The sequence below is a fragment of the Lepisosteus platostomus genome, chromosome 10 (assembly GCF_059453375.1).
Source record: "Lepisosteus platostomus isolate fLepPlt1 chromosome 10, fLepPlt1.hap1, whole genome shotgun sequence".
NCBI classification, from domain to species: Eukaryota; Metazoa; Chordata; class Actinopteri; order Semionotiformes; family Lepisosteidae; genus Lepisosteus; species Lepisosteus platostomus.
In genome coordinates this window covers 22,938,330-22,964,290 of record NC_142620.1, presented here as the reverse complement: position 1 = coordinate 22,964,290, position 25,961 = coordinate 22,938,330, and the positions used below count along the sequence as shown (strand labels likewise).

The following is a 25,961-nucleotide window of genomic DNA, read 5'->3' as shown; positions in this document are numbered from 1 at the left end:
CACAACAAGCATATGGCATTTCCTCCACTGGACCACTGAGTTCTGGATTAGGCTTGAAACACAACCTAGATTGTAACCTATCAGTCTGTTCTGAGAAAATGCAGTGCATTTAAAAGAAGGAAAATTTTCTGGCATCTCAGCACTAGCACTGATCTCAGAGTAACAACAAACTGTAGTGGAAGTTCAGCTTGGACATTTTTTGGTTTTAAAAAATGTTATTGTGTAAAACACTTTGGGATACACATACAGTACCTACTTGGCTTTGTTCAAAAAGTGCCACTACTAAATTTGGGATAGGAGTATATAATAAAAATTGTTTCATGTTCCCAGTATATTCACTCTAGCTCTTTCCTACCCTGGTGATGGAAGTGGTCCGCACAATAGATCTCCTCTGCTTCTTGGGTTTCCTCACATCATACTCATCATCATCGAGATCCTGCAAAAACACAAAATGTCTAAAGCAATTAGAAAAGCTGCACAAATTGGTAATCCAGTCACCAAATAAATTATAAAGGTGGCTGATCCTAGAGACAAGAAAGACCCAGGCAGAAAAACCCAGTCCGCCAAGATCTCTCCCATTCGTGATCTTCATGGACAGGATATTATGGCACCACTGAGGTCTGGAAACCATCTTTGCTTTATGTGAATGATGATGTCCTCTTTGCCTCATCTGATTGTGATGTGGGAGGAGCACTGGAGAGGTTTGCAGATGAGTGTGAAGCAGTTGGGATGAGTGTAAATTGGGATGATATATAACCATATGAGGTTACGGTTCTCCCTCATAAAAGAGTGGATTGCTCACTCCAGGTTAGGGGAAGAACAGCTGCCCCAAGTGGAGGAATTTAAGTACCTTAGGGTCTTGTTCGGGTAAGGTTAGAGGTAATTGAGAGATTGACCGGCAGATAGGTGAAGTAGCTGCACTAACGAGAACTCTGTACCAAACTGTGGTGGTGAAGTGGAAGCAGAGTTTCTGGACGAAGCTCTTGGTTTTCTGGTTGATCTACATCCCTATTCTCACCTATGGTCATTCTGATTATTAACCGAAAGAATCAGACTGCAGGTCCAAGCAGAGGAAATGAGGTTTCTCTGCAGGGCTGCTGGGCTTACTCTCCATGGAAGGGTGAGCAGCTCTGCAATCCAAGAGGAACTTGGAGTAGAATTGCTGCTCCTCTGGAGGAGTACTGGGCACGTACCAGTGGACAGAGACGCAGGGACAGATCCAGGACACGCTGGAGGGATTATATCTCTCAGCTGGCCTGGGAGTCCCTCAGGAGGAGCTGGAGACTGTTGCTGGGAAAAGGGAAGTCAGATCTGCCCTGCTCAGCCACTTACCACTGCAACCCTCACCAGGATTAAGAGATCAGAAAATGATATAGTAACATTTTCTTACTTAAGGGAGGAGAAATAACAGGGAGAATTGTTGTCAGATATCATTGTCAGTATTACCGCAGCCAGCTTCATAATTCTGGACTGGTATTGGATATTAAAAGATACATGCAAAATAGCAGTTTGCAAAAACATTGATCCATGTTTGTTTCTATGTTTAACAGAACAGGTATCCCACAGTTCTCAAAATTCTCCAGACAGAATTAAGAAATCACATCATCTAAAAAAAAGTAAAAGTCATGCAAGTCAATCAAAAGCAAATTATGAAACTGGAAACTGTATTTCTAATTAGAATTCTAATTTACAATTCTAAGTGAGTTTCTGAAGTGGAATATGTTTAAATTTTTTTCAGCAGCAAGTAGACGGCTTTATAAATAAATTATTAAGTGTCTGAGGAACCACTCTTCTGCACAATGTGAATTTTTTTCACTGATATATTTGTTAGCATTATCTAATTTTATCGGCATCTTGAACTGTTCTTGATTAGTCTTTCTCCAAAGTCCATATCACCAGCAATAGAAGAAATTAAAAAATGATGTGCACCACATCAGTGTTTCTAAAGCCCACTTTTAATAAAAGTGCTGTTTGGAACCCATATTTCCTGCCTCCCCAATGAACATTTAAGCCAAATATTTTCTATCCAGTCCTACCAAATTAACATATTAAAGAGAAAATCAAAAGGACACCAAGGATGTCCTATTTCATAAAGACAACCAAAAAACAGAAACTGCAGAGACTAAAAACAAAACATTTACAATTACTATTGTTTTTTGTTTTCACTTGCACAAGGTTTTCGTTAGGAAAACTAAGGTTTTATGTTTTGTTAATCATTACAAGAAGATATTTGTTGAAAGTACTTCCTTAGTATTTTTTGGTTTCAAAAGTTATAGTATTTTGAAATCCTGACAATGTTTTTTATTAATTCAAGCCAAGAGTCACCGTTAGGCCTTCAATGCATAGAAAATGGAATCAGATTAATTCTCTGTCCTCATTTACACTAAACATAAATTTCATATAACTAGATGGTTTTACAGTTTAAAACGGATAGCAATCCATATTCTATCATTGGAGGAGTGATAAAAGACATTCACTATCATGGAATGATTCAGGAATGGTCCCAATTTTGAAAACATCTTTGTGACCAGATAATTCTAGCACCAGATTTACAGAAGAGGGCAAAAATAAGGACTAGACTGCAAAGCAGTTTCTAAACTCTGTTACAGGTCTCTAATTTTAGAAATGTTCTACAAACTATGGCACTAAAAGATAAGAAAGATTACAAACAAGAGGAGGCCATTCAGCCCATCTAGGCTGTTGGGTAGTTAGTGGCTGATTGATCTGAGGATCTCATCCAGCTGTTTTTTGAAAGAAGCCAGAACAACATGGCTGGGCAACTTGTTCCACATTCTCACAAGCCTCTGGGAAAGTACCTCCAGTTCTCATTTTTAAATGCACTGTTATATAGTTGCCACTATGAACTTGCGGAACCATAAGGCCTTCTTTGAAGATATCAGGTCCTTTTGCCACCTAGGTTTTATTTTTGCCTCTTGAGAAAATGCTGTCTTTGAAGCTAAGAAATAAGGCAGCATTTTTCATAGGTGATGTGTCCCCCAGATATGAAAGAATAATCAATGTGTGCATTAGAAGTACTGAACTCATCTCGTTGCAAGGCGTATGTAAGGCAAATGTGTGTAAGGAAAATGCATTGTTTTAATCTAATGAAAGAATTCTCTTGCATCTATTAAATCAAGAAAACCAAATAACCATATCAGCCTTCTCAAAGATAAAGTAGAGGCAGATGAGGCAACTATAAGTCGTTGGGAGTTCTAGTCTCACAGCAAATTATGTACAGTAGTAAACTTTGAATGAGCTAGATTTCATTCTTATTTTTTCACTAAAAAGCCAACAACACTGCTGCAGGCTTACAGTAGGTCTGCCCATGGAGTTGTGTTGCCTAGCAACACGCAAGGGCTGCTGCTGCCACTACACATAGGATGAAAACAGAAATTATTCACTACATACATTGAGCATCCATAAAAACATAAAACATCTTGTCTTAATTTTTCTTGGGTTAACAGCACACAAGTTCATGTTTGACAGCTGTCTGTCTAGGAAGAACTGCTCTGTAGCATAAAAGTTGAAATATTAACACTATATTTTATTTATATTCAGTAGCTTTAATGTGTGTTTTTAATGACAAAAGTATACAAATGTCCAAAGCCCACAGCACAGAACAGTCTGACCCTCAGGACCAGTTTCATAGTACAATGCAGAGGGTGCTTTGTCACAGAACATCGTATAGCCAGAAGAAGGACTGTTAGGTGAGGGGATGTTAAACATCAGACTAGGTTGGGAAGTTTTGATAAGACATGTAACTAACTGGAATCTAGTAAGTAGCTAGAAAAAGCAGAATAGGATAATAACACTAACAAAACAAAACAAAGGACAGCAATGATTTTTAACATTTTATGACACATTGCTCTATAACCCATGAAACCTTCAAAACTATTTTTATATCTTGGTCTTGGTCTTTTAATGGAGTATTGCACAGATTCTCCCCAGTGAAGAATCCCCTGAGCTCAGCTCTCCCAGTTCAAACCACAAGACAGAAAAAGGCCTCAGTCCTACCTGCCCCTGCACGGCGTCGTCACTGGCATCCTGCTCTGAGGAGAAGCTCTCATACTCTTCCTCAGAGTAATTGTCTAGAAACAATTCAAACATCACCTAGTCAGGCAGAAGAAATTCATTTAAAAAAAAGTCTCCAGCGAGCTGCTTTTCCTCAAAACCTGCTTGCACCTCACTGCAGGGGAATATAAACCCTCTGAGTTGTCAGTCATCGTTCCAGCTCAGAGATATTCCTCACTGGCACATCCATCCAATTTCTAACCACTTCATCCATAACAAGGTCACGGGGAGCAGGTTCCCAGTCCATCACAAGGAACACACAAACATAGGCATGCACACGCTCACACCAGGGGCAATTTTCCCAGAAGCTAATTAACCTACAGTACCAGCATGTTTTTGGACTGTGGGTGGAAACTGGAGCATCCAGAGGAAACCCACGCAAAAACAGGGAAAACATACAAACTCCACACAGCCAGTTTCCCAGGTCCAGAACTGAAACTAGGGCCCCATCGGCACAAGGGAGTAATGCTGACCACTCTGTCACCGCGCTGTCCTCATTGTTTCCAATGGATATTTAATAAAGACATTTATTGGACATTTTTGTATTTAATCAATACTCAACCATCGAAAAGCTTCAGTGCTTTTAGCATTTCTACTAAAAAAGGACTTTAGTTCTGTATAATAAGAAAGAGATGCATCTCTACACAAAAGGAAATTAAAGGAGATTAAAGAATTGAAAAATCCATGAAAAGGAAATGCAGTGAGTGAAGTTCAACTGAAAATATTTGTTTTTCTCCAGGGAGAAAGGAGCAGAGCAATTAAAAATTGAAAGGTTCTTAGGTCTGGAATCCAAACCTTCATAGCCGGAACACAAATTAAAAAGGGATATTTAGAAAAAAAGAGTGTATATTTTCAAAGGCAACTACTGAGCTGGATCTCCTGCATACCTACACTGATCAATATTTAAATGCCAGTTCTGCAGGTATAAACTGAGATGTGAACTCCTGAGTCTTAAATCTCAAGTTGCATCACTCTGGCTTTCCTACATTCACCCTATAGTTTGATTGGCAGCTGGAATGAGGTGTTGGTGAAAAATGCTTGCCACATCCCACCATAGTCCTGGAGTACTGGAGAGTCCTGGTCCAGTTAGTACAAGGATCTCCAGCTCTGGTCCAGGAGATCCCTGGAGAGTTAATACAAGGGTCTCCAAGCCCTCTCCTGGAGAGCCCCAATCTAGTTAATCTCATAGGTCTCCTCTTTTTAAATACATATATTTAAATTGTACTTTAAATAACCTGGTAAATTGTTTTACATCTTTAGAAAGTGGCAATTTAATGGTGACCTGCAGGAATTGGGCTCTCCAGGGTGCAATATACTGAGAATAAAATTTTAAGTTTACAGCACTTTAGAATACTTGGGAATGAAAAACATTAAAGAATCCAAATAATTATTTTTATTAAATGACTGTCTCATGTGGGCAATATTTCATGCCAAATGAGTAATTATAGTGGTTCTGGGCATGTTTTCTAAGAAGTTGCTTTCTGTGGACTCTTTAGGCCTCTGTACTGATACACTGTGGCTTTTTTTACTTTTCCCCTGCCCGGCTCCAGGTGCCATACCTGTGGACTTGATTTTCTGTCCGCTCTGCAGTGAGCCGTCCTCGTGGTCGATGGGCTGGCTGGACAGGGAGAAGATCCAGATCTCAGCCACCTTGGCGGCCGTGTCCTTCAGGTTGCTGCAGAGTGGGAGAACCTGGCCTCCTTCGGTGGGGTGCTGCATCACCTGGGCAGACAGAACGCAGGCCTACAGCAAGCACACCAGGGGGGCTCTTGGGCTAATGCTTGTGAGGGCTGGGCCCATAACTGTGCAGCTCGAATCATCACTGCTTTCTCTTGCTGCCCAGCTGTTCTCATCTACAGTATGTTACATGGTCAATTTACTTAAATTACATAAACAATGAAAAACAAGACCAAAGGACAGATGTAGTAAACTTTATTCCTGCTGGCAAAGGACTTAAAAGCTTCTGCTTTTTCAAGACCCTGTATCTGAAATTTAATAACCCTGAATTATGTATTCCCTTTACTGCTGTAGTGTTCTTTTCCTGTAAAACTCTTCCTGTAAAAAATCAAAAGATAGACCAAACCTTATTCTCAGTTTAAAAGAGATCTGATCTATGTTTCTTGTTTTATTTAAATAGGGAATTAATTTACCGGTTGTACATTTACTGCAAGAAGAGCAACCCTTCTATCACCTAAAAGACACAAAACTAAATTCAGTCAATGTCCTCACCAATATACAACAGAATCAATGCATTTTCAAGATGTGTACACATTACACATGCAGAAATTCACTGACACTGTCGTTTCCACGCCAGGTGGTGTAAAATGCCAGAGCACCTGATCATATTAAGGACATTACTTTTTTAAAAATTTAGTAATGTACCTAAACAATGGATGTTAACCTAGGGCTTCTAAATTTCTAAATCACAGAAATCCAAGAAGTGGAACCAAGGGGAGTGAAGAATGTCTACCAAACTGTACTGAAAACACTTCATCCACCCCTTTTCATCCCGCCATTTCTTGAAAGAAGCCAGGGTATCGACTTTAACAACACTGCTGAGCAGCTTGTCCTATACTCCCACAACTTTTTAGGGAGAGACATTTTAAATGCATTTGCACTTAGTTTCCAAATTCCATGATGGAGATCCACCCCTGAGAACTGTGATTTCTACATACAGAGAAAAGCACATGTAGACAAGGATTCTAAACTGACATGTCACAGTCTATCATCCAAAAGATGACCACTCAAGTAGCTGCAAGTTGAGGGAACCCAGTCAACCTGCTGACTTTACAAAATCACTAGTTGGAATTTTCCAGGTTAAAAGGCACTATACTGTAGAATTGCTCTCTTGGCTTCCTTCTGCTTAGTCAAACCTCGGACAGCAGACACGAAAAGCGTGCCTTAAACTTTTGTCCAGGAGACTTAATCGGGAGCCTTGTGTAAAACAGATTTCTACACAAGGTCCCTCCTACAGCAAGACTTTGTGACCACGTAGCCAGCCGGAAGTCCACTTGACTGACAAAGTCAATACAATTGGATTTTCATTGACATGCTTGAATATAATAATATGCAGACGTAGACACCACGCTGGAAGCAAACAGTTTCTCCCCACCAGCTGACTCACCTGGATGGGAGTCAACCTTGAACTTTAAAAACTAGCACAGCTTAATGTTATTGAAGAGGTCCTCCCCCAAAAACTGAATGCCAACATAAAGTTACAGTAAGATTCTCTCGCTCCCACTTCTTGTCAGATGGTACAAAGGGACAGGTTTGGCATTGGGCAAACAGAAACTGAACTGCGCGTCGCTTCGACAAACACCATCAGCTGTCTCTCTCTCCTTCGAGTTACGAATCCTCTGCTGTTGTATTCAGCAATCGATCGAGATTTAACTTATCTTAAACAAGTTTTGACCATTTCATTCATATAAGTAAAAGTATTTACTTATCTTTGAGTATCCAGATGTTCAGCAGTTGTATGAGACAGACTAATGAGATGTTATAATCAATGTTTAATCATTATTGCATCTCTTGTTAATCCTAATATTTTTGTATCTTGATAACCCTCAAGTAAATGATCAGCCAGTTTTTCTAGGAAGGTTGTTTCAAATAATATCACATTTGTTAGGTTTCTACGTATGTTGCTTGTATCAATAAACATTGTGTATAAGTAGACTGCTTATTGTTCTGTTGATTGATTTCTAATTGCCAATAAAAAGCTCAAGCAATTTACTGTTACAATTAATTAATTGTTCCACTAAATTCCCACAGTCCTACAGTACTGTGTACAATACTACAATATTGAAAAAGAAACATTATCCAGCAGAAAAGTAAGCTAAACAACACCAAACATCTTTGCTTTTCCAAATTTGTCCTGATGCAACTGATTCCAGGACATCAGCTGAAATGAGTGACAACACTCAGCCAGGTCCTCTCACAAGGTAGAAACAAAACACGATGAGGTAAAAAATAAAAAAACTTTGACAGACACAATGGCCTCTTCCCAGAACAAAGACGGATGCTGAGCTAGAGTATGGCAAGAATGTGTGAACTGAGACATTTAGACCTCTTGGAAAAGAAGAAGAGAGTAGGATTAGTAGGATTTTAAGGATTCTATCACACATTCAGACCAGCTCATGAAAACACAAAAATCTGCGATCCCCATCAATGCCTTTGCACCTATTATCTGCAACATCAAACATAAAGAATACCAACTTCAGACTTTCTATACAGCTCAAGAAATGAATAGTCCATGGGCAACGTTGTGACTGAGCTCACTTTGTCTAAATCTGATTGTGGATTACTGATGATAGACCACAATGTGGTATGATGGCACCTGCTGTCAGCTTTCTAAGCCAGTCCCACTCCATGACAAGATAATATCCAACTGCTCACTACAGAAGAGTAGCGTTCACTAGACAGAAAAAATTCAACCATTATACAAAATTTGTGGTGTGACAGTACTCGCACATCAGCACCAGATGTGAAGAAGTGATTTCTCACTTCTCCACCTTATCCATTGTGCAATGAGACTGCTGGCGCAGAATAGCTGCTATGTGTCACCCAGATGAGGGCTGTATGTCAGTGATAGATGATTACTCACCTCCAATATACTGTATAAAGCACTTTTAGATCGAATAAATGCTACACAAAGGATTAGCATACTAAAATGGAAACAGGCATAACACACATAAACCCTGGAAACAGGGTTATGATTTATACATAAAATAAATCTACTACACTACTTTTGTTATTTTCTACACCACCTTTTCTGAATATTGCTGTTTTTCATCAAGGTCGAATTGGTTAATTTTAACGCCTATTGTTTGGGTCTCTCTTGATTATCTTCAAGATTGATTATCATTCATTTGGAAAATCCATACAATAAAGGAATAAGGTTTTAATTTGTTGCCTGCTACTCCTTCTCAGACAGGAGCACCATGCACAGCTGGTGCATCACCACTGAGGTGCCATGTACTGTAGGCATTCATTTACTGTATCAACTGGACAACACAAATCTCAAAGTGTCACGGTGACAGTTCTGCCACCACTCTCCCTGCCAATCTCATTTGTCTTCTAGAAAGTGACATATATGAGGGGCATTTCACCTAACAAGCACTTGTGTTTTAGGATTTACAGACCCTTCTTCAGCAACAGGAATAGCATTCTCCACCATATAAGTATACAGTAGGTGGTGTGAAACTTATCCCATTGAAATAACTATTACAATGCACTGAATTTGGCTGACTTGTATCTTCCCAATTTCTGCCCCCATGAAAGTCATAACAGGACTCGTTAAATCCCAATCCTAGGGTACAAAAATGCAACAGTGCCCTTACCTCTGCCATGTTGATGGAGCCCAGAGCCAGCGTCTTGTAGCCAAGGATTGTGCGGTTTTTGTACCTCTTGCGGCGCTGAAGCATGATCTGGAGTTTGTTGCCCTCGCGTTTCAGGAAGTGTGGGTACTGTGAAGGTCCAAACACAGACACACCATTTCCAGCTCAAGCTGAGCAACGTTGCTTTTAATTCATTCCCATCTGGCTGGCTGCCTCCTAACAACATGCTCTCATGACAAAAAGGAAGTGAAACTGTTCTCTTTTTTTCAGGCTCTGAATTTAATGAAGCTTTGATGCTGTTGCATGAGAAAGAGGGCAATCAATTTACATCTTAACAAGGTCCCTGTGCAGGTTTTAAAGCCATCTGTGAACTGAGTACATTATAATCAGTCCATTCCCCTGTTGGTCAAATGTGCAAATGTATTTATTTCTGCTCTTTTAAACAGGATTTTTAAATTCCTGCATTGATTTATCTAATTATTTTTGCCCGTTAAGGTCAGCGGAAAGATCTTAGAACTTTTATTTCTGCTCTTTTTTCTACTATCTTAAATAAGAAATATAATTGGCTTTGTTGCTACTAATTAAAGGTTGACTAACGTCAGCACGACCTAAAGAGAAAACCTGAAACACTATTTCTATCTTCCTCAACTTCATATTGTGTGCGACATTATTTTAATATCAGTGGTAAAAATTACAGATAGGTTAAAATATGTAATTTTTCTTTACAAAGAAATAAAAAAGGGGGCTATTGGAGGTCAAATTAACTAATCAGCTTCTTTTCACTTTCCTCTTTAGACAACCAGCATACAAAATGGGAAGGACTCTGTATAATCTCAGCCCATCTCTGTATTTAAATGCATTGGACTGTATTTTCTTCAAAGAATGTTTGATGTTCTTGAACATCTGTGCAAAACCCCCAAAGACTTTCCTAATTTATTTATTTTAAAGACAATGGAGTAAGAAACTGGCACACCATTTACCTGCAGTGAGAACGTCAGAGCCAGGTCAGTCTCTACAACACCATTAGGGGGCAGCACAATCTCATGAGACCTTAAGACTCTCTTGGATCCCTGTTTAGGAAGCAAAAAGTTTCAAATGCAGTAATGCAGTACAGCTGACTGTGTGACCTCACCACTGAACTCTGCAGTATGTAGAAGACAAGGAGATGTCCAAAAGAGATGGGCACTTAGGCTGGAGCCATAGAATTTTCAACCGAGTTCCAAATAAGTAGTAGTAAAACTGAACCTGGAGACCCCAGGGAAAACAGGAGGAGTTTAAAAACATTTTAATAAAGATATTTCCAAAATGTACTGACAATAGCCCTCAAAACTGGCATAATAACCTTTTCAACCCGCTCCAATCTGGTTTCCAACAACTTCACAGCACAGAAACTGCCCTGGTTAAAGTCGCTAACTAACAGCATTTGATTCTGGTTCTCTTTCTAATTCCATTCTTCTTGATTTCAGTACTGCTTTTTTGAGTATCCGACAGTATACATGACGGTAGCATGGCTAGGCACAACAGTACCTGTCTAAGCTACTATCATCCTCCCCACCTCGCAACCTTCGCTCTTCTAATTCTGGTTTCCTGTCTGTCCCACAAGACCTTCTACACTCTATGGGTGATAGGGCCTTCTCCTGTTATGCTCCAAAGCTCTGGAACTCTCTCCCCAACGATATCAGAGAGTCACCCTCTCTTAACTCCTTCAAATCTAGACTCAAAACCTTCTTCTTTAGAAGAGCATTTACTTAACTAGTTCTGTTCTTTACCCCTCTGCTCCTACTGTATTCAGTACCCCCATCTACGGTCTCCTCTCATTGTGTATTCTCATTGTGCATGTGTTGTACTTTTTATTGTTGTTATTGTGTAAAGTGCTTTGAAAAGCCACCTTTAAAGGTGCTATATAAAATGAAGTTTATTATTATTATTATAGGAAAACTTTCCCCACCTGGGAAGGAAATTGATGATAACAATCCCAAACCTGGCTCTGAAGGGCCACACTTCTGCTGGTTTTTGTTTCACCCAAGCTCAAAGTTACAAACTGCACACTTAATAAAAGGATTAGTTGAAAATGTTTGACTGTTGTCAGCTCTAAGATGTGCAAGAGGTTGCTTTTAACTGTTGCGTTTCACAATTAACATAAAATCTCAAATTTTGAGTAGAAAAAAAACACACATTAAGACAATTAGATAATCAGCAGGATTAAAAACAAACAGGTGTGTGGTTCTCTGGGACCAGCACTGTGAATCCCTGCAGTTTCCTACAGGTTGAGACACAGTGCATTTTTGGTACACATTTCCTTAAGAGCCAAATTATGACACACAGATGAAATGGATTTGTTGTATAATTCAGTCCTAACCAATAACAACCTCTAGTGCATCTGTCGGTTATCAAAAAGCAGTTTATTCCTGGTGAGTTTAATGGCCACTCCATAGCCACAGCAATACTATATTCACAAGGCGCAAGGTGAGACCCTACAACCCACAGAAAGCTAAACCATCACAGGGTGCACAGATGTGCACACAGGGAGAATTCAGGGACACCAATTCATTAGTGTCCAGAAGGTGAAAGAAAACTGGAGCACCCAGCAAACACCCACAGAAAAACAAATATTGAAGAGCGCACAAACGTCTCAACTGAAGGTGCAGAACCCAGGCCCCAAGAGATGTGAAACAGTTGCTCTACTGACCATGTCTTGATATTTCTAAATCGATACATCTGACACACTGACATTGAGGGAGCAGTCTTTACATGTTACAAGTCAATGTGGACAAACAGCTATTGTATAAAATGCAAGGCAGTGCATGAAACACAATATGTTTTTGTTTTCACTCCAGTGTCAAGTGAAATAAAATGTTATTCCCAAACCATTACTTCTGAAGCAATTTTGTAGTTATCAAAATCCCACTACATAATCAAACCTTGTATTTTTTTCACATTTTATTGTGTTACAATATGGAATCCCATTGCATTTTTACTGGGATTTAGTATCAATATAGTATCAATGTGAAAACAAAATTCTACAGATCCTCCTAAAATAAAAGTATAAAACATGAAATAACTGATTGCATAAGTATTCACTTGAGTCAATATTTGGAAGAGGGAAAATGACGTCCAATCACATTCTGACAACTACATCACATGAACATTTAAAAACCAGTGCCATTTCTCTTAGCAAGAACTATTGATAGGTAAGTCTAAAAATACATGCACAAGGTATTAGGGCTAGAAATTGCTCATTTGAAAAGGGATTTGCATAAGCTCTATTGGATACACATACATAAATGGGAACTACTGTACTTAAAGATGCATCACTCTTCCTTAGACGCATTAAACTTCCACTATCTAACCCACTAGTTTCTATGGAGTATATTCAATCCATGAATATTTAGTTTTATCTTGCTGAAGAGTACTGTGAAGAATAATACGTTCCTGTGAACTAAGCAGTGTCCTGTATGGGGAAACCTACCACCACTAAAGTATGAACTGCTAAATGTGCACAAGGCTGAAGAGTGAAATCAGTCTTCTGAAAAATTAGGCTCATGGAATGGTTTACTGAAAATGAACTCTTCTGCAACTCAAAGCCTGGTACCCACCAGAGCTTACGTGACGTATACCAGGCCACTGATCAGACACTACCCAGATCTTGTGGTTTGGAATCTACTGGCTATCTACTGGCAGATCACACTGCTAGGCAGTTGCTCTAGCATTGTCTGTAGATTGCGAGCTGTATGGCAGTATGACATGCAGTTATCTATGTGGGATATGCCTCAGGGGTCTTCAATTTTTAAATGGCCAGACATTATGTGCAAACCTTTAGAAAATAAAAAGTCTTAAGACTAACATGTTTTGCCAAATGTCTCCTGAGGACATAAATGTCTCAGCGCATCACAGTTTCCGATAGTAAAGCTGATACAGGAGTCCATGCCAGGACCTCAGCTTGTGCATTCCACTCATCTCGCCTGTGACTGCCATCGCCCTGGCCTTGTGAAACTAAACCCAGCAGCCATCACCCTTAGTATTGGGGCATCTATGCTTTTTTCTGAGGAGCACTGAGCTGTAAACCAGAAAACGTTCTGTGTAGATGTCATTTTAAAACTTGCAATAAATTCTAAGCATAGGAAGAAATTAATCTTTGCAATAAGATCATCCTCTTATGAATGTATTGGGCAAGGGTGGAAGGTCTCTGCAGTGGAGACGGGGGAGGGGTGGAGGAGATTTGGGCGTACCTGGATTTTGACAGCAATGACCACCGAAATCAGCTCCTTGTCCAGCTCCTTCATGACCACCAGCTTCTTCAATGTCAGGCTGCACAACCTGCGGACACAGAAAAAAGCCTTAAGGTAAGAGATGTAGATTTTCAGTCAATTCGAGGTAGCAGCAAAAAAAACCTTACAATTCACTTAGTGCTGCTACATGTGCCACATTTGCAACAGAAAAAGCTTAATGCAATTTGAATTGTGTGGGAGTTGCCTGGTCCAGTGGAGAAAATGAGCTCATTAGCTAGGAGGCTCCAGATTCACACACCCCAGATCTGCCACGTAATCACTGGGATGTCACCCAGAGCAAATGAGCCGTCTTTGTGTTCCATCAAGCAAAAATGACAACCTGGTCATTAAAGATTTCAGGGCACTGTGAGAGGAGGAGAATTATCCCTGGTGTCCAGGCTAAATTCCCCTTTTCAAACGCATAGTCCGGCCTCATTTACATTTCTTCCTCAACACAACTGGAGAGAGAGATGCACCTGAGCTGCAGCACAGTGGGGCTACTGGCCCATGACAGCTGCTGCCTGTCACCTAGGTGGGGGCTCAAGAAAGCTGTGCCCTCCAATAAAGTAAAGCACTTTGGATCCTTTAAAACTTCTACATTAATACAAAATAATTATTTTGAGTAGAAGCATTAGATTAAACATACCATTCACTACAGGTCATGTTAAATAACTGTGTCTGATATATTAAACTTGTTTCAGCAGTTGCTGTAGCATTGGAATTGTATTGGAAAGACAGGGGCTGGCAGGGAATCACCTGAGCATGAATCAGGGAGTGAAAACTCTATAAATTACTTGATACGGGTTCCCGGATTTGATTTCTATCCCCCTGTGAGTCACCAGTAAAATGTGCTAATTTCTTGAATTTTTCATTGCAGCTATTAAATTCTAGCCATTGTATTACAAATACTGTGCTAAATAATTCTGTACAGAAGAGGCTATTCAGCCATCTAGCACCTTTGGTAATTGATCCCAGGATCTTACCCAGCTATTTCTTGAAAGAAGCCAGTGTATCAGCTTCAACGACATGGCTACGCAGTTTGTTCCACACTCCTACATTACTTTGAGTAAAGTGCCACCAGCTCTTGGTTTCAAATGCACTTTTACATAGTGAATTTGAAACCAAGAGCTGGTGGCACTTCTTTACTTTTTTTTCCACTTATATCCTCCACATTATGTTTCACTGTCCATTCTGGAAAAAGTTGACTTTGTTAATACCTTTGAGGAATTGGAATTTGAATATCTGTTCCAAATCAAGTATTTGAGAAGTCCTGTTGGGTCTTCTCTGCTGAAGAGCAAAAGGGTTCAGTTCCTCTAGCCTGTCAGTGCAGGTGATTCCTTTAAGCTCCAGTATGGAGCTGGTTGCTGTTCTCTGGACTGATTCTAGAGCATCAATATCATGGTCAGCAAGAGTGTACACATTATTCTTACTACAGTGTTTTCACCTACTGGTAGCCAGACCTCCTATTTTGTGAAAGCAGGGCATAGGAAACTGCAACAGTCACTGAAAAAGCGTATACTTAACTGTTTAAAAACAGAGACAGTTTGCCCCAGCAGGAAGAAGATAAAAATGGGTTTCGTTTTTAAATGTTGCCCATTTGTACACAAATGTTAATATATTATGCGAAGTCAATGAGGGCACAAGTTGTGGAACAAGAAGTCACTTAAGATTAGGTGAAATAGGTAAAAGGTAATACCTAAAAATAGGTAAAATATAGAGATGTCTTAAACTAATGAAGTTTGTCATCATATGAAATTACACTTGGGAAAAAAAGATTAATACGTGTTAAAAAGCATTTTCTATCGATACTCTGTCCCTAGCATGCCTGAAGGGGGAAAAACTCCATATGTCCATCAACGCATTCATACATTACCGTAAGGTTATTCTCTGGTTAGTGTAGTAACACTTAACACTCCAGATCTCAATGTCCCAGTCACAGAGAGAACAAAGTGGGGCTGCACTGTGGACTGGATGCCAGTCCATCATAGAGCACACACACACACAAGCACAGGAACTATTTGAACAATTTATAGAAACCAGTAAGCCAAGGTAGTATACAGTATGTTTGGAAGGTGAGAGGAAACCAGAGCACCCGGAGAAAACCTATGCAGACATGGGGTAGATCGTGTAAACTCCACACAGAAGTTACCCCAAGCCTGGAATCCCTCCCAAAATCCTATTTCTGCCCACCTCCCACACACACACATACATCACCTTTCTGTCAACGGAGAACAGGTGTAGGACCAGAGAGAAGCCATGACACAGGTAACCAGATAACAATACTTCAGAGTGAACAACTTTCCAAACATTTTGCACACTAACCAATATCAGAATAAACAATGCTCACCTCACATAAGCTATAGACCTAAATGATACTTAGTCCATGTGACTTTCCCTATGGCAGTGAAAATTTTACACTGAACCATGCTGATACCAAACTGACTCATGACTTACTGACAAGGCCAGATACCATGGCCTTATCCAGAAGTTTGTGACAACAGAGAAATGCACCACCCCAGGGAAAATCCTCTGACAAAAACATACAGGGCATGAATGAATCAGAGGAAGAGATGCTGCACTGAATTATAAAACAGTGACTGAAAAATAGGCTAGACTTTACAAATTTAAAAGAACCTGATTGAAGACATTAAAACAGTTTTCTAAAATAGTTTAGGAGGATCTTTTCAACCACACTATAGTAGCAGCCCCCAGATTCAGTTAGTCTGAATTCGGCACCTCTCCAGAGATGCAAATTCAAAAAGATAATTCTTGCAGAAAAGGAACAATTCATTGAACACAAAGGCTTTGAATCTCCCACAAAGATGGAGGAATTAGAGCGAACCCTGCCAATGAGAGGGAAGAGAAGGAGTGCTTTTTAAAGCCAGTCCAGGCAAGGGAAGTAGCAAACTGGCTATTGAAGCTCTACCCTCTTTAACAGCTTCAGTTCCTAATGTAGCCTGATGCTTACCAAGGTTGCCCAGCTAAATCCTTTTTTGGAGAGGTCCTCTAGCAATGCCACTGAAGGAGAAAAAAAAAGACAAAATGCAGCCATTGCTTTGTGGAGTGTCACACTGTTAGAACTGGAGGTGGTTTTAATAAGCCTGTCACGCTTTTGAGATGGGTTTGCACTCGAAATGTTTCGAGGTTCTTTTTTAAAAAAAAAACCTCAATGCCCCTGACAAATGGTTCCCACAAGAAAAGCTGCCTAGACAAGTAGTACGACGCCCCCCTTGAAACAGGACCTACTGAGGAGGCCTTAAAAATGTGGCAGGAAGTGAATGAGTTTGGAATTTTCTAAGAAACACTGAAAATCTACATTGCTCCACTTGAATCCAACAGCACATCAGACATTTTTTTGGCAATGAGAAAAAAAAATCCTTCCATCAACATTAATGTATCTTATCTTAAAGTTGTAAGGCAACTTTAGCATTAGAACTTCAATATTGTACATTTTTAAACACATTTAAAATAAATAAAAAATACCTGATCTCTTATTAAAGCCTTGTTTACACCAAATCATCCTTCCCCCCCATCTCTGAAACCACAATGGGTGTTAAATTTGTAGTCGGCAAGTGAGTTGGATCTATGGATGTAGCCATTACTACACCCTCCAAGGGACTGGAAATAATCTGATATTCCACATTCTACAGGAATTTCAGTCCTGAAATGTATAGGATCAGACATACTATACACATTCTCCTTCAATTACTACCCATTCAACTTAATCCAGCTCACCTGTGTCTAATCTTTCAACTACAGAAGGTGACCATTTTGAGAGGAACAGGAACAAGACCAGCATTACCGAGTTGAAGGTTTCGAAACCAATACAGCTCTGACCAATTTATATCAATTTGCAAATAAAAAGAATATATACAAAAAACATCCATCCATTTTCTAACCACTTTATCCAATACAGGTCACAGGCAAGCTGGAGTAAGTAATGTGTACAAGGCAGGGAACGACCTGGATGGGATGCCAGTCCATCACAGGGCAGACAGAAACAAACAGGCACAGATTCATACCAGGGGCTATTTTTCCAGAAGTTTTCTGGTTGTTTGGTAACCTATATCCAGGTGGGTTAAAATCAGTAGTTTTAACCTACCAATATATTTTTGGACTGTGGGAAGAAACCAGAGGACCCAGAGAAAACCTCAAAGAAAATACAAACTCCACAGATAGCAACCCAGGTCTAGAATCAAAGAGGCAGCAATGCCAATCACAGCGCCACCTTACCAGCCTCTTGAAAGCCCATAACTTGCAAAACGCATCTGAATCTTGAATCTGGCTGTTCAAGTCAGTTAGTCTTCCCACTCGGTTAGCCAGCATCAGCAAATTATTTTTGGTATAAGGCCTTCCCTTCTCTGGGCCTGTATTCTAGGACTCCACAGTTTAAAAAGCTCAAAAAATATATCCTGCCTTCTGACACCCTTTTTAAACATATAAAAATGTCAAGTGCAAGTTTCAGGATCGTGCTTGATAAAGGAATGTTTTCATCAAGTGCATGTCTTTAGGAATTCAAAGCCCAACAGACAAACCACAGTCAAGGGCCACACGGTCCTTATTCTTGTTTGTAACAATGGTCTTTTCATTTTCTGATTCTTTTATATTCCGATCTCATTTTTCGCCAGATCAATGTGCATTGTGATCACAGACCAGTAAATGACCTCCTTCACCCCACCCCGTCCCTGACTACGCACAAACACATTTCAGATCTTTGCCCCAACAGAAGGAAATGTTTATGAGAACCACACACGGCGGTGAACACACTTCAATAATTCCATAATATGACAATGGAACATTTGTGAGAAGATCCAAATTCACAGAAACTACATTGAAACCACGGTGGCACACTGGCATAGCGGTTAGCATTTCAGCCACACTGCACTGGGGCCCTGGGGTGCTACAGTTTCTGTGTGGAGTTTGTACATTCTCCAAGTGTTCGTGTGGGTTTCTCCCGGCTGGTACTGTTCCCTCCCACAGTCCAAAGACATGATGGTAGGTTAACTGGCTTCTGTAAAGCTGGCACTAGTCTGAGTGTGTGCATGTTTCTGAGTGTGCCCTGCGATGGACTGTTGTCCCCTGTAGGATGCAGCCTGCCTTGCATTTGTTGCTTGCCGGGTTAGGCTCCAGCTCCCTCCACAAACCTATACTGGATGAAGCAGTTTAGATAATGGATGGATGGACACCGAGGCCATAAGAAACCAACAAAAGTTACACAAGTGCACAAGTACACAAGTATGTCAGAAGAAAAAAAAAGCACACCTTTTTTTCACAAATCGTATGTACTCTATTCCCAAGACTCTCCACACTGTCTTAGAATGATCTGCCTGGTTCAGGCAGATCATTCTAAGACAGTGATCTGCCTGAACCATCAGCTGTTGCTGTCTAGATATTAACAGCCATTCAGTTCTGCCCTAGCAGATGCTCTATGAGTATAAGCCCTATAAGTATAAGGACTCTCAAAGACAGAGTTAAAGGAAATTTCCATACCTCCCACCTTCCAAAGATTTTTTTTTTAAATTCCAATCTAAGATAGAGGTCTGGATAGTTCAAATTTCACATGCTACACCAAGAGGTAATTTCATAAAATGCCAAACAACAATTTATAATTCAAAGATTCTAAATATTCCACCAATGCAGTTATGGCTAGAGTTAAGATTGAGGTTACTAGACTGCTCCTGAATGGCAATGAAAACACAGACAACTGCTCTCTGCCAAACCTGTGCTGTCAGAAATTCGGTTCTTGGAGGGCAGAGCATGTAGCTCCCGTTCTCTCAACTACAGAAATGACCTGTTAATTCATCACAACCAAAACAAAAAACACGGCCAGTGCCGAGTGGTAAAAACAGGTTACAACTTGAACAGCACCAGTGGGAAAAGGTGGAGAAATAAACCAAACATCCAATAACATTCTGCTTCTTTCTCCAATTGGTCATTAGCAGAGTAAAGTCTAAATGGGTTTGTTCAAGTGAAAAAAGGAGAACATACTTATTTTATTATATGCCTAAAAAATAAAACTTTATATTTAAACACATTTTTAGAACTCTAGGCATGTCTCCCATGAGGCGCTAAATACATACAGCTGACTTGTGGACTTTAGTTATACAAACCATCAACTTAAGTCAAGCCTTTGTTTATTAAATCACACAGAAATATAAATCCAGAATGTTTTAACACTCTTCGGATAAGCACAAGCTATTCTAAATGGAACATGGAACACTTTATGATAAAAAAAGAAAATAAGCGTACCAATGCAAAATCACCTTTATACTCCCTTTACAAAGGCTGGAACAATTTAATCACCATTCCTTGCCCCAAACTTAAACTGCACCTCGTTTTTCAAAAGGTTGATAAGCCAAAAAAGCCTCTTAGCTTTGCTTAGCTAAATGCGTGAGCTTTCTAAGAAAGGCAATAAAATGTATTTTCCAAGAACTCCAAATAAACAGCTGTGTGATATATTTGTCTGTCATTTCTCCCAACATTTTGTGACATAAAAGCACTGTTTTCTCTTGGAAGAAAAGACAAAATGACTAAAACCACTATGAAGAGCAAAAAATATCTCAGTGAATTCTTTCTTTAGCCATCCCTGGCTCGCCACCAACTCTGGACAGAGGGGCGTGACGTTTTCAGACATCAGCCTAAAGCTCGACCTCCAGTTCTCAATGCAGAGCTTGTTCCTGTCAAGAACAATGGAGAAACCCTGTGAATAGTAGGGACCTCTTCTTTGCCTCTCCCCCACAATGACCAGCTTCATTCCTCATTGATGGGTCTCTGGTCAGCACCCAGCACACACTGGCCTTCCTGAGCCTTCCTTGATGTAGCCCTTTCCGACTAAGTGGCTCATTGTGAGAAGCTGCTGTTCTAAGTCAGGGAACGTCCTGGTACCACAGGGTACTCAAAGGCCAATGTCAATGCCTCAGCTCTGATGAGAAACAACTGGTTTCACTGCAGCGAGTTCAAAGAAACCTGAAATTCCACCTGGAATTCACAAAGGCCGCATACATAGAACAAACTACATCCCCTGTACAAAAGCACCAAGTTAGTAACAGGGATTTAGACGTCACATAACGAAAAACTAGCATTTGCAGTCAGCGAATGGTGCTGGGAAGTGCTTTGGTTATCTTTTACATTGAAGCAGAGTGCATTTCCTATTCCCAAATCTGTAGACCATCACGCATGACAAATGTTTTGATTCCCTAAGCACTGCCCTTCTGATGCTGTGAGTACCATCAAGTGTACACAGTTTAATCCACAGATACAGTATGTGATGAGACAAACTGAGAATCTAGAAGTGACAATTTTTTCTTAACCGTCTGATAAAGCTGGGAAGCAATCAATAGCGAATTAATAGCTGGTTCTGCCAACTCCCAGAGTGATAACTCTCAAGTCCTATCTTTTACCCTCAGTACTTAAATGTTTAAGCATCCTTCAGCAACACAGTAAGGGCAGCTTTTTTTTTACACTCGCAGTTATGTATAGCGTATCGCTAAAATCACAGCTTACATATGGAAAGAAAATTTCTAATCAGGCCTGGTCAAACCCTAGTCACCTGGGTGTCAGTGATCTCTAGTCCTTGAAATTACATGTCAGTATCATTGACCTTTTCTCACACAATCCTCTATGACAGGAAATACCACAATTGTACAGAAATCATAGGTTCTGAGCAGCTCTGATCTGCTGACAAACTCATTTTTTTAAAGTATAATATGTTCAATGCAGAGTGTTAGAGATCCACAATCAAACCAGCATTTTTTTTAAACTCCTGGGGTGTGAGCCATTTCACATATTTTAGGCAGTTGTTTTCAAGAGTGTAAGCATGCTGACATTCATCATTCACAAATAATCTTGCAAACGTATTCAGACCCTTTAAGAGTTCTGAATTATAATGACACACATCTTTTTTCCAACCAGTAATTTTACTGTAAACTCACAAGCTCAAACAGAATTTTTTTAAAGACAAATTTGTCAGCAGATATCTTAAAGTCAAAAACTGATATAGGCTGCTTGCATAAGTATTCAGATATCTGTGCTGCGGTGGCACTACATTTACATGGATTAAAGAAATTGCCCACATGAGGATTTAATTGCCTTATCATTGGCCTCTGACTGTGCACCTTTGAGGTGACTGTCACATTTACTGGAAAAATTAATACAGAATACTTTTGCAAGGCACTGTATGTAACACTTCATGTCAATTTTACTGTGCAGAGGTCTCAAAATTGTTATTGTTAATTAAGTGCAGTTAATTCTCCAAAAGCATTCCCTGAAGGTTTTAGAAGGCACTTTAGGAAAAGCTAAGGGGCAGTAAGGGGCAGCTCAATGCAGTAAGGGGCAGCTCTGATACTTTACAGCAGGAGCCCTTAGTCCTGAATGCCTGATGTGTCACATTTTCTATTAATCTTTAAAGAAGTAGCACCTAAAGAGCTGGAAAAACTGACTCAATTCAGTCAATAATGAGATGATACGAGTTGTTACAAGACCAACTGGACAGCAAATTGCAGGAACAGGTGTGACAGCAGGAAGTGATGTTGTGAACATGTTCCAGAGCAGGCAGTCTAACTCCCAGAGAGTCACTCTGTTTGCCAGCTGCTGCTCCTATCTATTCTTATTTACTGCAAGTTTGTACTAAAGCAGGTGATGCGATTTGAGACTTTTCCCCTTTTTTTGCATCAATACAACACAACAAAAATACCTGATAACCTAGTATAATTTAAATATAAGCTCAATGACATGAAAGCTAGTTTAACAACTAGACTCTTAAGCTCACATCTTTGATTCTCAGAGTCATTTCTATCTTCAAAACTGCAAACCTTTGAAAAATTGAGATAAATTCAATGGTCTCTTTTCAAACTTTCTTTCAGAACTTGTCAGTAAGTTCAGTTTAAAATGCAAAACCTACTGTTTTAACATTCTCTTGATCCTTTTCTAACAACAAGGTCACAGGGGAGCTGGATCCTATCTTGACATGGGACTTCAGTCCATCGCAGGGCACACAAAGACACAACAGGTCTGATTTTTCCAGAAGCCAATTAATCTACTAGTATGTTTTTGGACTGTAGGAGGAAACTGGGGCACCCAGTGTAAACTCACACAAACACTTGGATTACCTAAAAACTCCATACAGATTGCAACCCAGATATAGACTAGAACCCAGGGCCCTAACCATGGTGCCACGGTGCCGCACTGTTTTATCAGTCTCCAAAAATGTATTGGATTTGGAGCCACAACAATTTCCAGGGCATGGTTGTAGAGGCATGGATAAAAAAAAAACTGTAAGGTGGTTCCAAAAACTAGAGCTTTAAATACTACCTTGCATTGCAAATACTTAAAGCGACTCATGAGTATCAGTCTCTAAGTACACTGGGTTTGCTATCAAGGAGTCATTTTCCTGAGGGTATAGCAGGGCGACATCCTCAAGGGTGCTGTCTGCCCAATTTCGCTTGCTGCTGACGAGATACAGCAATGACTGGGAGTGATGTCAGACAGCACTGAGACTGTGAGACAAATTGAGAGGAAACACCTCTGTAGACTGTAAGGGAGGTGACAGATTTTGAATGAGAAAACCATGACTTTATACACTTGAGGAGCAAAAACAAATACTTTAATAAAAACTGATCGGAGGCGCTGTTCCATCCCAAGCACCTCAAGTTCAACCTTAAGTTGAAGATGGTCCTGCTGAGGAAATGGCTTCTCAGATCACTTTACAGAATGACAACCACAATAAATAAAAAGAATACACAAGATAAAAGACAATTACAATATATAGAGGAGACCGTGGATGGTGGTACCACGAAAAGCAGAGGGGTAAAGAATGGAACCAGTTAAGTAAAGGTTTTTCTAAAGAAGAGGGTTTTGAGTCTGGATTTGAAGGAGTTTAGAGAAGGTGACTCTCTGATATCCTTGGACAGAGAGTTCCAGAGCTTGGGGGCATAACAGGAGAAGGCCCTGTCACCCATACAATGTAGACGGGCTTGGGGGACAGTAAGGAGAGCAGAATTAGAAGAGTGAAGGTTGCAAGGTGGGGAGTAGGGAGATAATTGTTCAGACAGGTACTGAGGTGCCAAGCCATGCAGAGCCTTATAGGTAAGCATGAGGATTTTAAAGTCTACACGGAATTTGACCGGAAGCCAGTGCAAAGACTAATAATGTGATTATTTGCACTAGACCTGGTCAGGACTCTGGTTGCTGAGTTTTGGACACACTGCAGTTTGTTCAAAGTAGATTTAGATACCCCAGCGAGTAGAGCATTACAGTAGTCAATTCGAGACAACACAAATGTGTTGATCAGCTTTTCAACCACAGTTAGTGATCGCATAGGACGTAGTCTAGCAATATTTCTGAGGTGAAAAAAATATGTTTTGACAGTATGCTGCACATGTGGGTCGAATGTTAAGCCAGAATTAAATATAACCCCAAATGAACTGTCAGTACACTGAGTCTTGAATGAAGCATGTCTTATTTCAATCACCCACTGTAAGAGATCTTGACAAATATGTTAACTATGTCAGTGGCACAAGGTCACGGAAGTTAAGAGATGGAATACAAATCAGATGACAGCAGCCCTCCAATATGAGTTATGATACAGATCTAGTTGATTCTTTAGAACGACAGAAAAAAATATGCAAAGCCAGTCAGCGCCTGGAGAAAGGGCCTTCTGTGAAATGTGATCACACAGAAGCTCAACAGTCTTCCAGCTCTGACGGACAGTATCAAGAATATCTAAAATGACATTTAAAAGGGGGCTTCAAGACTCCCGATTCTTAATACTGTTTAATATCATTCATCAAGTTTAAGATCATTCAACATTCAAACTACTTTTGATGAAAGAGTCATCTATTCAAATTTAGCCCACTGGCCATTTCAAGTGTATTTTTTTATGGAAACAAATGTTCATTTTGTCATAAAAGAACTAGAACTGAAGAACAATGTGTATTATTTTACACAATGAGAATTAGCAGCTATTTATCAGTAATGTCTAAGTAGTAAAAACAAACACCTAATCTAAGACTACTCTGTTACTTCAAATATAAATGTAGTGATATTATAGCATCATGTCACTACATAGATAACCTCACAGAGACAGAGACTGCCCTAATCATTCCAGGATTTTATATCTCAAACCTAATTCTGAGCCAGACGTGCAACAAAATATTAATATCAACAATACCCAATAACTCTTACTTTCCATGTTCTATTAATCTTAATGAAGGATGCGAGAACAAACTCTCATATAGTCAAACATAATTAATGTTGACATTATATCCTTGAACAGTATAATTCATTAAACAGAATATTAATGTTTCATGCTAATTGTTGCCTAAAACATCAATCTTTAGACGTCTAAGTTCAGCAAAATTAGAATAAGCATTAAGGCTCTTTCTAAATCAATTCAAGAAGCAAAGGCATGCAGCATAAATATATGCCTTTGATTCCACTGATTCTTGCATTACTTCCAAAACAGATACCCAGATAATTGTGTTCTTCACGAAAAGTCAAACAAAGATATGATCCAACTCCATTTATAAGAAGGCCTACATCAGAAAGTTGATCTGGTCATTTCTGGGAGCATTTCCTTTTCCCTTAAGAGTATGATTCCTGCATCTTGACTTTCATACCACGGCTGTTTACTTCCTCTGCCTAATATCTCAGATGTAGCCATGGATACCAGGTTACAGTCACCTTAATGGGCTCCAGGCTGAGGGTAAGTCAAAGTCTGTCAGGACAGGATCAAACAGCAAGGCTTTGGTCTCTGCTGCATGCAAACAAGCATCTCCAGTGCCTGGGCTTTGTCTAACACAGGAGACACAGCCCTGGGCAGAGAACAGCCTGGTTCTGTTAGTATGATCATCACTTAGAGGGCTCCTCCTGGGACATCTACACTGCTAGATGAGCCCTGCTGCTTGAGGGTTGCTGGTGTCAAATGCTACATCTCCCATGACACTTCTTTGTCTAAAATAAATTACCATATGGCACATCGTTTCCTGTCACGGCACACCTACCTGCTCCCAGCTTTTATTTTGTTGTTGATGTTGATTGAAAACAATGCAGTACAACAAAGGACATGCAATTCTTTTTTTCAAAACCAGGTGATAGACCTGTGTCTGAATGAATTAAGAGGTTTGATAACCAAATATTTAATTTTAAAACCACTTCCTTCCACCATTGTGAGCAATTTAAACGGAAACAAGCTAAATGTACTGGAACAAGTAATAGGTTTATTCCATGCTGAAAAAAAGAACAAAGAGAACACAACGTTTCGGCCGTGTCAGCTGTAGTAGGCTCCACGGCT

General features: G+C 39.9%; 1 protein-coding gene across 4 annotated transcripts in view; it reads right to left on the bottom strand.

The window, feature by feature from the left end:
• Positions 1 to 25,961, bottom strand: part of pacs2 (phosphofurin acidic cluster sorting protein 2) — a 130,492-nt gene that overhangs the window by 36,913 nt on the left and 67,618 nt on the right. For all 4 annotated transcript variants that reach the window (XM_088648839.1, XM_088648841.1, XM_088648840.1 and 1 more), the window contains exons 2-7: positions 13,634 to 13,721; positions 10,385 to 10,474; positions 9,408 to 9,533; positions 5,631 to 5,793; positions 4,015 to 4,088; positions 356 to 436 (exon numbers count right to left, since the gene is read on the bottom strand). In XM_088648839.1, coding sequence (XP_088504965.1) covers positions 356 to 436; positions 4,015 to 4,088; positions 5,631 to 5,793; positions 9,408 to 9,533; positions 10,385 to 10,474; positions 13,634 to 13,721 — 622 coding nt within the window. The remainder of the gene's footprint in view (positions 1 to 355; positions 437 to 4,014; positions 4,089 to 5,630; positions 5,794 to 9,407; positions 9,534 to 10,384; positions 10,475 to 13,633; positions 13,722 to 25,961) is intronic.